General features: G+C 39.8%; 1 protein-coding gene across 3 annotated transcripts in view; it reads left to right on the top strand.

Annotated features, from left to right (window-relative positions):
* The window catches only part of LOC148425483 (receptor-type tyrosine-protein phosphatase U), a 196,495-nt gene that overhangs the window by 113,872 nt on the left and 69,104 nt on the right, over positions 1-13,519 (top strand). For all 3 annotated transcript variants that reach the window (XM_088410178.1, XM_088410176.1, XM_088410175.1), the window contains exons 5-7: positions 375-490; positions 2,064-2,238; positions 5,699-5,992. In XM_088410178.1, coding sequence (XP_088266304.1) covers positions 375-490; positions 2,064-2,238; positions 5,699-5,992 — 585 coding nt within the window. The remainder of the gene's footprint in view (positions 1-374; positions 491-2,063; positions 2,239-5,698; positions 5,993-13,519) is intronic.

Here is a 13,519-nt window from a genome sequence, read left to right as displayed (position 1 = left end):
GGATTAGGACAATTAAAATTAAAACGGTATCTAAATGATTAATTGATCCGGAAAAATAATTCTCAATCCCTCAATTATCAATTCATTTTCAAACAATCGTTTAATTTTTGAGACCCGGCATTTATTTCTTGATGTGTTAAACATTTCAATGACACACAAAAAAATCCTCTTGAATTAAAACAAGTTGTTTGCTGTACGCACAAACAGTTCCGTACTGAGGCAAAGGAAAGCAACACGGAACAGACCGATTCGTTCTCGCAAACCAAAAATGACTGTGTTCGAGCCTTGATAAGAATGTGTCCTCTGTGGCAGGCTGGCGTAGTGAGTGGCCGAAAGGTAATTCTTCCTTCTCTCTCCTCCATACGCCTTCTTAGATAAGGCGCCACATTTCTCCAGGCTTGGAGATGAGGAGGTCAACGCGGCACAAAATGCAACTTTTCAATGCGTGGCTGCTGGAAAGGCTTCCGAGGCTGAGAAATTTCTACTGGAGGTGAGTGATTCATTTATCCAGGGATGAATTGACTGTAGCCGGTTGGACTTGGATTCCAAATTGAAGCTTTTACATTTTTTTTTATTGCTGTATGCATGGTTAAAAAAAACAGAAAAATATTGCCCATATTCAATAAAAACATACTTTTCACAACATTTGTTTATAACATGGCTGACTTTGGAAATAACAAGCTTTGCTGTTATTCAGCCCTGGTGGCAAAAGTAGTAGTAACAATTTGAAATAGTTTTCTTTTGCCCTAAAGGTACCAAAGCTTTTATCTATTACCATGCACAAGTGCTTTGTACGCTTGACCTTACACTTACAAGGTTACAAAGGTTGTAATCAATGTTTCTGAAATGCCATTATTGATCCGTCACATCACAACACAAAGAAACTTTTTATTTGAGTGCATAGTATCAGCTGTACAGCAATCTGTACTTAAATTTTACTAATTAAATATTGGCTAACAGTATGGAAGCCACACAGAGTGTAAAAGGCTGCGAACGTTGTCTGACTGATTGCGCAGAAAAATGGGTTTTTGATTTCTTGTGGTCACAAGATTTTTCTCAGTGTAACCTCAATGACTGGCTTCATGTTTGTCCTGTGGTTTGTGTGGTCTCGGGCTTAAGTATAACTGCAAAAGAAGCAAAACCCAAATGTTTCTGCTGTTCTCAACATGCTCACGCGCCAATGCTAGCACAACTGAAAGATTAGTATACAAGCATTCAGTCGACAATTTCTCTCTTTGAGAACAATGTCTCATTTTAATTTTTATCTTCTCATCGTGACCAATTTAACAAAAGTGTGGCACTTTCGGCGCATCACTAATTACTAATGTCTTAAGGGGATTATGTTCACTTTTAATTAAGCATGCCTAATTGTCTAATGAGTGAATTCGCACCATCCGGATCAATGATGTTTTGTGAGCATTAAATTAGAGGAATGCCATTGCCACTCTAATTAGATTGGACAATGGTTTTTACTACCGATTTAACAACTAATATACAAGTCTATTTTTTAAACATTGTCTCACTATTGCTATTCATCATGAATATACTCCTTTAGTTTTTCTGTCATGGTAAGAACCAGTTAGTTTTATAAAATCTATCATGTAATCTGTGGTTGTCAAGTAATTTGCTGGAGCTTAGTTGCTGGCCATTAAAGTATAGTTTACGTTCTACACCATGACAACGGCATTTGAAAGGTACAGACATTTACTCTGTAGGAGGTCAGAACAAATTTCCCCATTTACTTGTATTCTCATTCTAAACACAGACATGGCAAATGTCGATTCAAGATACACTTTTGGAACAAACGGGGGAGGAAAGGAAATTAGAGCATCTTCACTTCACTACTGCATTTTCTTACTTTTTGCAGATACATATGTTAAGGAGATATTTACTGAGGTTGTTGTTGCATGGTCTAAACATTATCGTGCTAAGTACTTGTCTACTAGATCTCTTCTGCATTCAGTTTTGAGAAAGAAGTCAAAATGTGAAGTAAACTTTGCAAACGTGGCTGTCATGGCTCTTGCATGCTGTTTTATCTGACCTGGTCCCTTCCTGTCTTCCAGAGACACAATGGGGAGATTTTAACCGGCGCGTCGGTCAAGCACTTGAGTCACCGGCGTTTTGTGGTATCATTCCAACTCGACAGTGTCCAGAGGTCAGATCAAGACCTTTACCGCTGCATCACGCAGTCCTCTCGGGGATCAGGGGTCTCCAACTTTGCGGAACTCATTGTCAAAGGTAAAGCTTTGACTTGTTTGTCTCTATTTCAATAATGTTCCTTTTTTCTTCTCATTTTTTTCACTTGAGATTATTTGATGGATGATGAGGGGTAGTGGTCCACCGCTCCTGAATACAAACCGCCACCCCAAATTTCTCGAAAGCTAGACACTACGACCATCTGACCCGGAAAGATGTCTAATTGTACAGTGTGTGCTGATAAAAAAAAAAAAAAATGTTTTAAATAGCACGTACATGGATAACAATCTTTATATATTTATTTACGTAATGCGCATTATGTAAAAAAGACCTACCAAAGAAAATGCACCATCGTGTCACACGGCAATGATGTTGTGAAGGCCAACTTCAAAATAAGCACACCGAATAATACATGGCTAACAATGCAATAGCCCTGGAGCACTTTTATTTTGAAGTTGGCCACCATAGCTGTGTTCACAAAGTAGCTAACTTAAGTGCTTGTGACTCATTTTTATTTACATCACTTCACCAACTAATACAACACACCACTATTAAAAAGAAGTCATTACAGTTGCAAAAAACCTGCTGGTCTATTACTCTGTCAACGTATGATACAGCGCAAGTCTCCAGCGTTAGCGCTAGCTCCTAACGTGGCACATTCAAATGCAGTCGGACGTTCATACTTAGAGAGAAAAAGTTCATCATTGCATTAAATTTTAATACCTGCCAATGTCCAAACAATGTGGGTTTTCAATCAATCTATGAATGCTGACATATATCAGGAAGAATGATGGATTTGAAATTATTTTGATATTTTACTTTTTTATTACAATGCATGGTACATCTACTTAGCTTTACAATATCTAATCAAGTAACATTCTCCCATTCTAGTGGTGTGTATGTCAATGAATAACAATAAAGAATAAATCTGCCCTAGGTATATATAATGTTTTCATTTCATTTACCTAAAGCAGTTTTAAGATTGAACTAAAAAAAAGAGCAAGTTCAATTATATTCCAAACCACGGTATGCATATTTTCATCAAACATCTGAGCTGTAATTAGTTTTTACATATCCCTAGCAATGCGCGAACTTACTCCTGGTTGGGAAACACTGCATCGCAGGAGTTCATCACACAACAAGTGCTGACCCCTTTTCATTAAAGGACCCAAGGTCTTCTTTTAAAGTTATATAAAATAACCGCCCTGTTTTTCAGTCGCTGCTCGTTGCAGACAGTTCTTGTTACAGTAAAATATCGGTCACGTATAATATAGTGACTTTCAATCGCAAAATGGTGGACACGTGTACCTTGATGACTAATACCTGCCGCTTTTGACTCAAATGGAAAATCTGCGGTTGGAGAATTCAATCTTGCCGACATGTATGTGAGAGCCGGAGTCATCGCCGGCTTCAGCCTCCTGTCATAAAGCTGCTCACTTGACTTGGTCTCCTGCAGCCCTGTCATATCATGTACCACAGATGGTGACCTCAGTCCCATTACTCACTCCAACCCCACAGTCTGACACCGCTTTGACAGCATAGTAATGACATGACTGCGAGGTGGTTTGCTGGCAAAACATATCAGGCCTCAGCAAAGGGACAATGAGAAGTGGAAATAAGAATGTGACATTCTCACTCTTCTTCCCCTTTGATGACCTTTAGCTCCACATTTTTTAAGACCAAGCAAAGAAGACTTGGATACGGAGATGTTTTTCTTTCTTTGATATGTGCAGTGTTTACTTCATCCATACATCCATTTTCTATAGCCGCTTTACCTCTTTCGCAGTATATGTTGCATACTGTACATACATGTCTCTTTTTTGATTTTCCATCATTATTTCACCAGACTCTGTAAAAAAACAAAAAACAAAACAGTTGCTATTTCTCTGCTTTTCTCCCAAAATGTGGACCATCCCATTGGACAGTGGTTGATCTACCTAAAAGCAAGCGGCACTGATTCAGCCCATTTGTTTGTACATTACAGGTCAAAAATTTGAATACACCTTCAAATTCAAATGTTCTCTAACGCAGTAAGGAATTCACGCTTTTCCTGATTATTCAAAGCAATGAACTATCATCTTACTCATAAAGAATCATCCACTTCATTAAGATTACTGAGAACATACTGAAAAAAGATGCTGTTATCCAGGCAAAGCTACCTACTTCTAGGTGATCTAAAAAAAACTTGTCCTGTTTTGATGACCTTTTTTTTCTGCCAAGTAAATCCATCAATATTTTGCCATATTGTTGATGAGCCATTAAAAACATGAAATTTTCAAATAATAAAACACTGAATTTGATGGTGTTTCCAAAGTTTTGAGTGCCATTGTAATTTTATATTTATTACATATAAACTATAACTGTTCTGTCTACCCATCTTTTGTATTGCTTAGACTGATAGATTAACTGCCAGACAATCACAGGGAACATATCAGTTAACAGTCCTCAATTAACATGCGATATATTGTGGAAGAAGCTAGAGTATCTGGGGAAAACCCTCTCATGGATTAGGAGAACATACAAACCGCACACTATATGGCCCAACAAAGATTTAAACCCATATCATAGGTTCAACATTCGATGCAAGTCGTGCTTCTAATGATACAATTGTTGGGGTTTAATGAAAGTTAGCAATTTCGGATGACTCAAAATCGACATTTCTGGTCTGTGCGATTTGTAACATTGCTACTGGTAAGCTTAAACAAAGATGAGCAAATAGTTATAGAGAGACGTTTTTTTCTTTCTGGTATGGAGCCGTCTAAGAGATTTGTGCCACACTATTTCCCCCTTACCCAAATGCCACTGTCTGGATGGAATTTGGTCTTTCATTTTGGTTCAGTTATTGACGCCTCAAAGACGAGGAGCCGTCGGCGAAGGAAGCTTTAACGGAAAGCATCAGGGTAGAAGAGGGGTGCGCTACCGATGTATAAATCCTGTTAAGCGAGGGCCCTCAAAAGACAGGGGCGCCTCTGCTGCAATGACAGATTAGTCACAGCCACACATCTAACTGTGATCTTTTCTTGTGCTTTGTCCTCATTCCTTTTGCGCTCCCTTCCTTTCCTTACACTCCTGCCCATGTAATTGTTCAGCGGCTTAGCTGTGCGAGTAACTGACCGTTGGGCTTGAAATTAATCCCCAGTGTCCAATCTCAACTGACAGTAAGGAGAGTCTCCTCTTTCATGCTGAAACGGATGAAGGGCGCCTAATTTTTCTGTGGCAAAGGTTGCTTCATTGTGTTCACACCTGTTTTTTCACATTTCCCTCTGGTTAATGTACGCAAGGTTCTCAATGCCTCGTTAATGGGTGTGACTAATCGGCTATTTGAACGCCGCATGACCTGCTCGCATCCTTCGGTCTCTCAGGACCCATTTAATTCTCTGTGGTTAGTCAGGACTGTGTTTTCATGCAACCGATAAGCTCATTAGCCAAACTGTACATGACTGAGGCAAATGCCTTCACTAATATCATTTTTTCTGTTCTTTTTTGAACCATTCCCTGACAGTACCACCTTCGCCCATTGCGCCACCTCAGCTGCTGCGTGCCGGCTCCACTTACCTAATCATCCAGCTCAACACCAATTCTATCCTTGGAGATGGGCCCATTATTAGGAAAGAGATTGAGTATCGTGCCAGTCAGTCTCCGTGGTCTGAGGTGCACGGAGTCAACATGGTCACCTACAAGCTGTGGCACTTGGATCCGGATACGGAATACCACATCAGCGTGCTGCTGACTCGGCCGGGAGAAGGAGGGACGGGCCCTCCTGGACCTCCGCTAGTGAGCAGAACTAAGTGTGCAGGTGAGTTCACATAGCATCTTAGAATTTGAAGTCATGCCTCTGTGAGCTCTGAAAGAAAGTTCACAGATGTGTGACAATGACACAAACTGGCATTTCTACAGAAAATCACTTCACTCTCAAGCGTCTTCAAATATGGGATGTAACAATTAATCGTCTAGCGATCGAGTTTTCAAGTAACCCATAATGATTTTCAAAAATTGATTAATGGTTTGTGTTGCTTAATAACTCATTCACTGAAAGAATGAATGAGTTCATTTAAAATAGTCCGAATGCTCGAAATTTTTGTCTTTTGGCAATAAGTATTTTCCCGTGTTTGGAATCCTCCATGATAGCAGAATTCTTATCAATAGTGTTAAGTCAAAATAAAACCTTTTTTTTTTTTTTTTTTTTTTTTTTGCGTTGAAACAATAATCAACAGGTATTTTTCTGATGTTAGAGATCAAACCTCAAACTGAATCAATATTTAAGATAGTGTATTTTCTGCATTTCACATAGTACTAGTTTTTTTAGTTATTTTTTTCTTTTTTTTAATAATGTTAGAGGCATTCAAACATGTTTAATAAAATTGTATTCATTGATTATAAAAAAAAAATCTGACTAATTAACTTAAAATTTGAATTTTATTTATATTTCCGTTGTGTTTCGGTAACAACATTATGTTCTGTAACATGACATGTCTCTGGATTTTCTATTCTTCAAGCTAAATTTAGTTTGTTGAAACCAACCCTTAGTAATTAAAAATGACCACTGGACAGAGCTGTTTTGTTAAAAAAAAAAAAAAAAAAATGTAAGCAATATGTGTAAAACATCATATACAGTATATACTAATTCTGTTAATGCATTTGTCAAAGTTTAATTTCATGACCAAATTAGGCAGGAATTGAAGTAATTCCAAAGTTTCAACTTACTCTCGCAACTGTATGAGAATGCATTTGGTTGTAAAAAATGTTTTTCTGCAGATTTCAGTTTTGTGCATTACTCCAAGTTAATGATTATAATGCGTTTTATACAGGGCTGTGTATCACACATATACACACTCTCTGCGAAAATCCCTCTTTGTGTCATATTTGCTGCTTTGTGTACTCATCTTAAAAGTTGTTTCTCAGCAAAGCAAGGTCATGGTAGCGACCACCAAATTTCTGATGGGCCAGAATCAGAGCTGTTTGAGACGTTGTACACTGCACCACACTTGCCCTCAACTCAAATTGAAAGTGCCAACTAAAAATGTTTAAAAAGGGCGCAAAGCATGCCTTATTTCAACTCAGCTCTTTTAATTTGCTGCTTTGCTGTTATTTCCAAAAAAGATGATTGATTGCGATTTTGGGTGATTCTTACTGATCAAAGCTAAGATGTTCAACAGCAGCTCCCTGACGATATCTAAAATTAAAGTGCGGTATTGTGACCATCGGGTAAAATTCAATCAGAGTGGAAGTGATTGACAAGTTGAGACTCAGTCGCTGTGACACACTTATCTCCTTAGAAAGGCTACATTTGCTCTCACTGCGTTCTCTTAACTCCGGAGCTGAAAGCACAGAATAGGAGACTTTCTCCTGGCAGCACGGTCATATCGATTTGACGCTTATTTGAAAGATAAGAGCTGGCTGACTATATTAGCTAGCCTAAAGCAAGCACCTTTGCTATCTACTGAAGGACATAGAAAGTTATTTTTTTTTAAATCAAATGAATGACAAGCAGAAAGTTGATAACTGACAGAAAGTATTATCAATCCATACATGTATTCACTCATAATATTTGAAGAACTTACTTTGCATTGTAATTGGAATATGTTTGTCGTGATAACAGTTGCCATGCAGTTCCTCTATGGTGCTTCCATTTGCTCTATTATGTTATATTGGATTTAATGTCTGGCTATTTAGGCTCTAGGTTCTCAGTGACACATTGCCAGATCACCAAGCTCAAGCTGTTATTTCAAGCAGCCTTCCCAGTTTCTTTTCAGGTCTACTTTCCGAGTCTAGAATTGAATTTCCAGATCAACTATCCTATATGTGTGTGTGTGTGTGTGTGTGTGTGTATGTGTATGTATATATATATATATATATATATATATATATATATATATATATATATATTTCTACTCTTATTCTGCCTTCCTAAATCATGTCTTTAAAAGTGGGCGTATAGGCTTAACATATGCCAACTAGATGATGCGTAGCTCAAGTCACCTGTCTATTGATCAGTGCTAAAGAGGCCTAATTTAACAATGCGAACAAAACCTTGTGATGCCTCCCTTGCACATACTCTGAATAATGATATTGCAAAATTAATTGGGTGGTCCCCAGTTGGGTTTCCTTCAAAAAGAACATTTTGCTGTGCCTGTCAACATCCGTCCTCCCTTGTCATCTGTCAAAGTTGACATAAAACACCAAGGGGGTTGAGCAGCTGTGCGCCGCTATGCTTCAATCTTGCATAGTGTGCCACGGTAATGTCAACGTACACACTCAGATGAAGACATTACTGCTGCCTGTATCTGTATGTCGCAGACACGCACCGAATGGAGAGCTTTAGGTCGCCCAAAGGCAGTCGTCATGTCATTCATGGTCATCACTCTTTGTGTGCCCAACAGTCTCTTCCTGCCATATACCATCCCTCACAAATCTCTCTACTGTGCTTCAGTGGAGCACACCAGGACCCCTCCCCAATGACATATTAAAGCCACCCTTTTGTCCCCACAGCCAAAAAGAACCTCATTCATCAAGAGCCATGATTGAACTCACAGCCCTTTCTCACCCCAACACCCATGCACATCTCTAGCACTCAAAACATGAAACACAGTAAATAACAATACCAGCAAGGAAGTTAATAGTAGTCCCAAACTGAGTGGGGGACAGGGGGAGGAGAAGCCAGTGTGTGATAGAGAGTGTGGGCGAGCTTATTTTCTCTTTGTGACATTTAATGTGCACAGTGAATGCGAGGAAGGTGAAGCAATAAAAGCTTCATAGTTGCTGGTGTCAGTGTTTGTGAAAGTCATTAAACTCTTTTAATGAGCATTTACATTTCAATGACTGTGGCATTGGTTTGTTCAGTCATGTGGGATAAGTAATATTATGGAGCTGAACACTGATAAAAAGAAACTTGGATGCACACCAAATCAGGATAGGTGAAATCAAACAAGTTTTCTTATTCACTTCCTTCTGCATTGTTTTCAACCGTCTGTTAAAAATTAAAGTGAGGGCTCTGTGTGTGTGTGTGTGTGTGGGGGGGGGGGTGTCAACACAGTTTGTCAGACCTCAGCCTAATTACTTAGGTCTCGGTCAGACAGGCACACAGTGAAAATCAATTTAAAATAGCACAATAAAGGGTGCTTAGATTTCTGAAGATTTGCCTGCAGGATGGTCAACTTATGCCAACAATGTAAAGTGATTGATAGAAAAATCAACAAATTGTGAATATCATGTTTTTGGACTACTGCACGCAAGCCTGTTGGTAAGGCAGGCCTGACCATACTGTATACTGTCATGCTCAAAGCGCTTTAATGCGCAAATCTCACCAATTCGTATTCACACATCAAATGAGGTTGCTACTATGCTGGGTGCTGCTGGATCCACTGGAAGCAAATTAGGGTTCAGTGTCTTGCTCAGGGACACTTCGATATAGTCGCAGGGTCAGGAATCAAACCCATAACCTTCCAATTGGGAGATGAGCACTCAACCACTAAGCCATGCTGTCTTTCTACCATTTACCCTGTGCCCTCCATGCAGCAGTTTCTGCTTTTCAACAACAGGAACCGCAAATTCTATTCATGTTTAAAAACGGCTGCTTTTTCAGATTTAGTCCCAGGACACTTTTTTTTTTTTGTGCCAAATGTCTCCGATTTTGATCGTCTTTCACAGCTCCGTGCTTTTGTGCGCTGATGTGCTCCACTCATTGTTACCTTGAGATGTAACAATGCAAAACTTCTCCACCTGGTGTAACTCACCTTCTTGACCTTCCAGCAGACTGTAATCACCATCACCTCAGAGCTCCATCTGGTCTACACTTCCCCTGCTGACCCCAAATCCGAACTCCCAATACTCATTGGCCCATTGCTGTTGGCCTGATTAAGTTTAAGCATTAGAAAATTGATGGTGGGGCTGTTGTGGTGAGCTGGTAATTATCTGGTGAGCATTTGCACACTATTTGGAGGAAAGCACATTTTTCTAGCTTCAGTAGCCATGCCTTGCCACCATGACTAATCTGCCCGACCAGGCAGAAACTTCCCCTCCCTTCCAATCATGTTGGGTAGCTGACTCCACCATACCAATACTTTTCCTCAGGCGGGTACTGTAAAACTAATCTCCGTGAATGTGAACATGGTCGCTACCTGCCATCCAGGTGTGCTTGATGAGCCATTTCTTTAATTATCAGCACAGAGCATGAGCACAGCCTGAAACGCCTCAAGTAAATCATGGAGGATAGGTGAGCGTTTGTACTGCAGGTGGTCCCTAAAGTACTCTGCGGTAATAGGCCTCCACCTGCTTCTGGGTCATTGAAACTGCCCCTGAAAGCCCCCGGTCATGTTGCTCTTGGTCTGTATGAAGGGAGCCAACACTAATGCCAGACTAAAATTAGGAATATATCCAGTGCAAAGGCTGACCGCAAGGAAAACGAATCAATCACACTACACAGATTTATGCGCTGGCAAGATTTGAAGGACGAACATTATAGACTGTTGTATAATCTTCATAATATCCATGCTTAAAAAAGTCTCCTCTTTCACAAATATCACATTAAGAGAAAAATATGGAGAAATAAATGTATCACATATCCCATATCGTCCTGAGACCCGGTCTTTTCATTTGTGGCAACTAGATGGTTTTTGATGCATGTCTTTGACTCACTGGAACGACGCTACTAAGGCAATGTCTACACGTAGCCAGGGTTCTCACAAACTGGCAGTAAAGGTCTCTGTTTTGCCTTATTTGCTATACAGTACAGGGTTTGTTTGTTTTTTCCTCATCGAAACCAAATCTTTCAAAACCTCTGGCCAAAGTGGAGGTTTTTCCATGTCCTCGTGGTTGCTTGTAACCAGCTTAAACTGGAGATTTGTGTCATCGCGCTACTCTTTTTTTTTTTTTCCCGCCAAAGACACAGGTACTGTCAGAGGCGGATGTTCTTTCTGATTGGACGTGTCAGAGGCGGTAATTGTTTCTGATTGGACATAATTTGGCGACACGACTACCTACCTGGCAGGCTTGTAAGTGAATGTGCTGAATTTGTATGGATGTGATTTCTTTAAATAAACAACAACAACAAGGGGGAGACTATGCGGGTTTAAATAAGCCGGTTACATGGAGACAAGGCCTAAGTTCTATTGTGATCAGTTGATGACATGCTGGCCTTTCTAATGCTGTTTCATTTGTTCAGTTGGGACGTAACAAACGTTGCTGTTTTGCTGAGACAAAAATATTGCCACAGGAATTTAATGTAAAAAATAGTGAAGATATGGTGATGTGCTGCTAATGGAACTGGTATACTGGTGTTAAGACATGATATGACTGCTGACATTAGTTACATTTAGAGATGAAGCTGTTTGGGTCATGTCTACATTATGATACAGTAATGTCTTTTTGCAGAGGACAAAGACTATATGCTGGTGACTATTGTAATAGTGTCTTTCTACATGGATTCCTCCAACATTTGTTTTCAGTTATCCATTGCTTAACAAGTTCTCAAACCTCTAATACAATGCTTATAATTACAATTTCAGTGGTGTTTTCAATAGTGTTAGCATTAAGATAATCACACCTAGCTTTAGGAAGGCCATTTGCTCTTTATAAATGAAAGTAAATGCAAAATGCTTTCTGCGAAAGTATGTTCTATGCACCCAGTGCTAGTCTAAAGACTACATTCTGATTGAGATTGTGTTTGTGAAATATAATCAAGCAACAAAATACCCCTGCTTTTATCCTTCTCAGAAGGTGGCCATTTTGTCTGCTGTTGATTGAACATGACAACACTGTTGCTTAGGGAAAGACCAAACACTGCTCAGCTTGCAAACATCACACGACCAAATTTAGAAAACAGGTAAGACATGATTGGTCTGAAACATGATGTATTGACTGCGCCTGGAGAATAAAATGAGTAGATTTTGCTGCTCAATTCATACGCCACAAACACCATATTAACTAGGACGCTTTGTACAGACCATAGTGGGGGTACACAGTCACGGCGTCTATACTTACTTATACTTATCCTATAATTACTGATCTTTTTCTTTATTTGTTTTTAAATCCATTGTGATTGAGAATAAACCAAAATATGAAACGTCATCGTCCAAATCGATATGAACCTTACTATGTGTATGTGCGCTTTAGGAATGTTTTCAATTCTCGTACACCGAGTGGAACATAAGGCACGGACGTCCTCATATGTTTGTTTTTTCTCAACTGAGGCAGTCAGTCCAAATCACCCTCCTTGGCTGCGATGTACTGTCCCGTGTCACAGTTTTAGGGGAGCCAACAAAGCAGAACCTGTCACTTCCAATCTCACGTCCGATCTCTTAGGATCAACATGGCGCTGTGGGCTTTCGGCCTTGTTGGGGCGGCTGCAGGGTGTCAGCGAATGGCTGCCCGTGGCACACCAACAAATAAGACGAGGCAAGGGTTGGCACGATGTCCACTTTGAGAAAAGCAACAATGGGCACACTGTGGCCTGTTTGCTGATGCTTTTATCAACCCAGCTTTTAATGGCCTCTTTTTATTTCGCTCGGTCTGTGCAGACTATCAATTATGCCGCTAAAATACTTTTCAGCTGCTCTCAACAATAGAACTCCTACTTTTTTATGTGTGCTCTTGTTTATGGATCCATTTCATCACATTAGAGGTTGGAGTCAATGTTTTGGTCATTTTTCTGTCTTGTATGAGATGGTTGAAAGCAAATGAAAGGAGAAGGCCAGTGACTGCAGAGGCACTCTGTGTAGATTGGAAATGTCACAGCATTTTACTTCACTATAATTGCGACCACAAGCAGTAATAAATGTAAATGAATTTGGGCATAGTATACAATGTTATGTTTGTGTTGTAGTAGTGCTTGAGCATGCACAATATAGCAAGTGAGGACATGATAAAGTAAAGATACAGCAATATAAAAACGAGTTATGTATATTAGGATATTAATAGATGGGATATTTGCATGCAGTGTGCTAGTGAGCATCTTTCAAACTGAATTAGTCAACTGCTTTCTACCGCCCCTGCTTAGTGATGCACCTGCCATCTCATTCAAGTTCCATGCACCAGTCAGTAAAAAAAAAAAAAAAAAAAAGTCTTAGCTGAATCACCTCCTCTGATCTCCCTCGAAACCCCATGCATCGCCCTTCTGTCAGTCCCCGCCTCCCTGCCCTTTTCTTATCATGCTATATTTTAATTAAAAAGCAGTGCACTACATTATGTTACTTGACAAAAAAGGCGTTGACTGTGTTAATAACTGATGAATGCCCCTATTGATAGTGAGGATGTCCTTGGCTTTTAGTCCCCAGTTGGGATGCCCTCTTGAACACTGGGGGTTCTGTGTGTTGCTCGACAAGAGCCT

The sequence above is a fragment of the Hippichthys cyanospilos genome, chromosome 3, assembly GCF_059441005.1.
Source record: "Hippichthys cyanospilos isolate Australia breed blue-spotted pipefish chromosome 3, RoL_Hcya_1.0, whole genome shotgun sequence".
NCBI lineage: Eukaryota > Metazoa > Chordata > Actinopteri > Syngnathiformes > Syngnathidae > Hippichthys > Hippichthys cyanospilos.
This window is presented reverse-complemented; position numbering and strand designations above follow the sequence as displayed.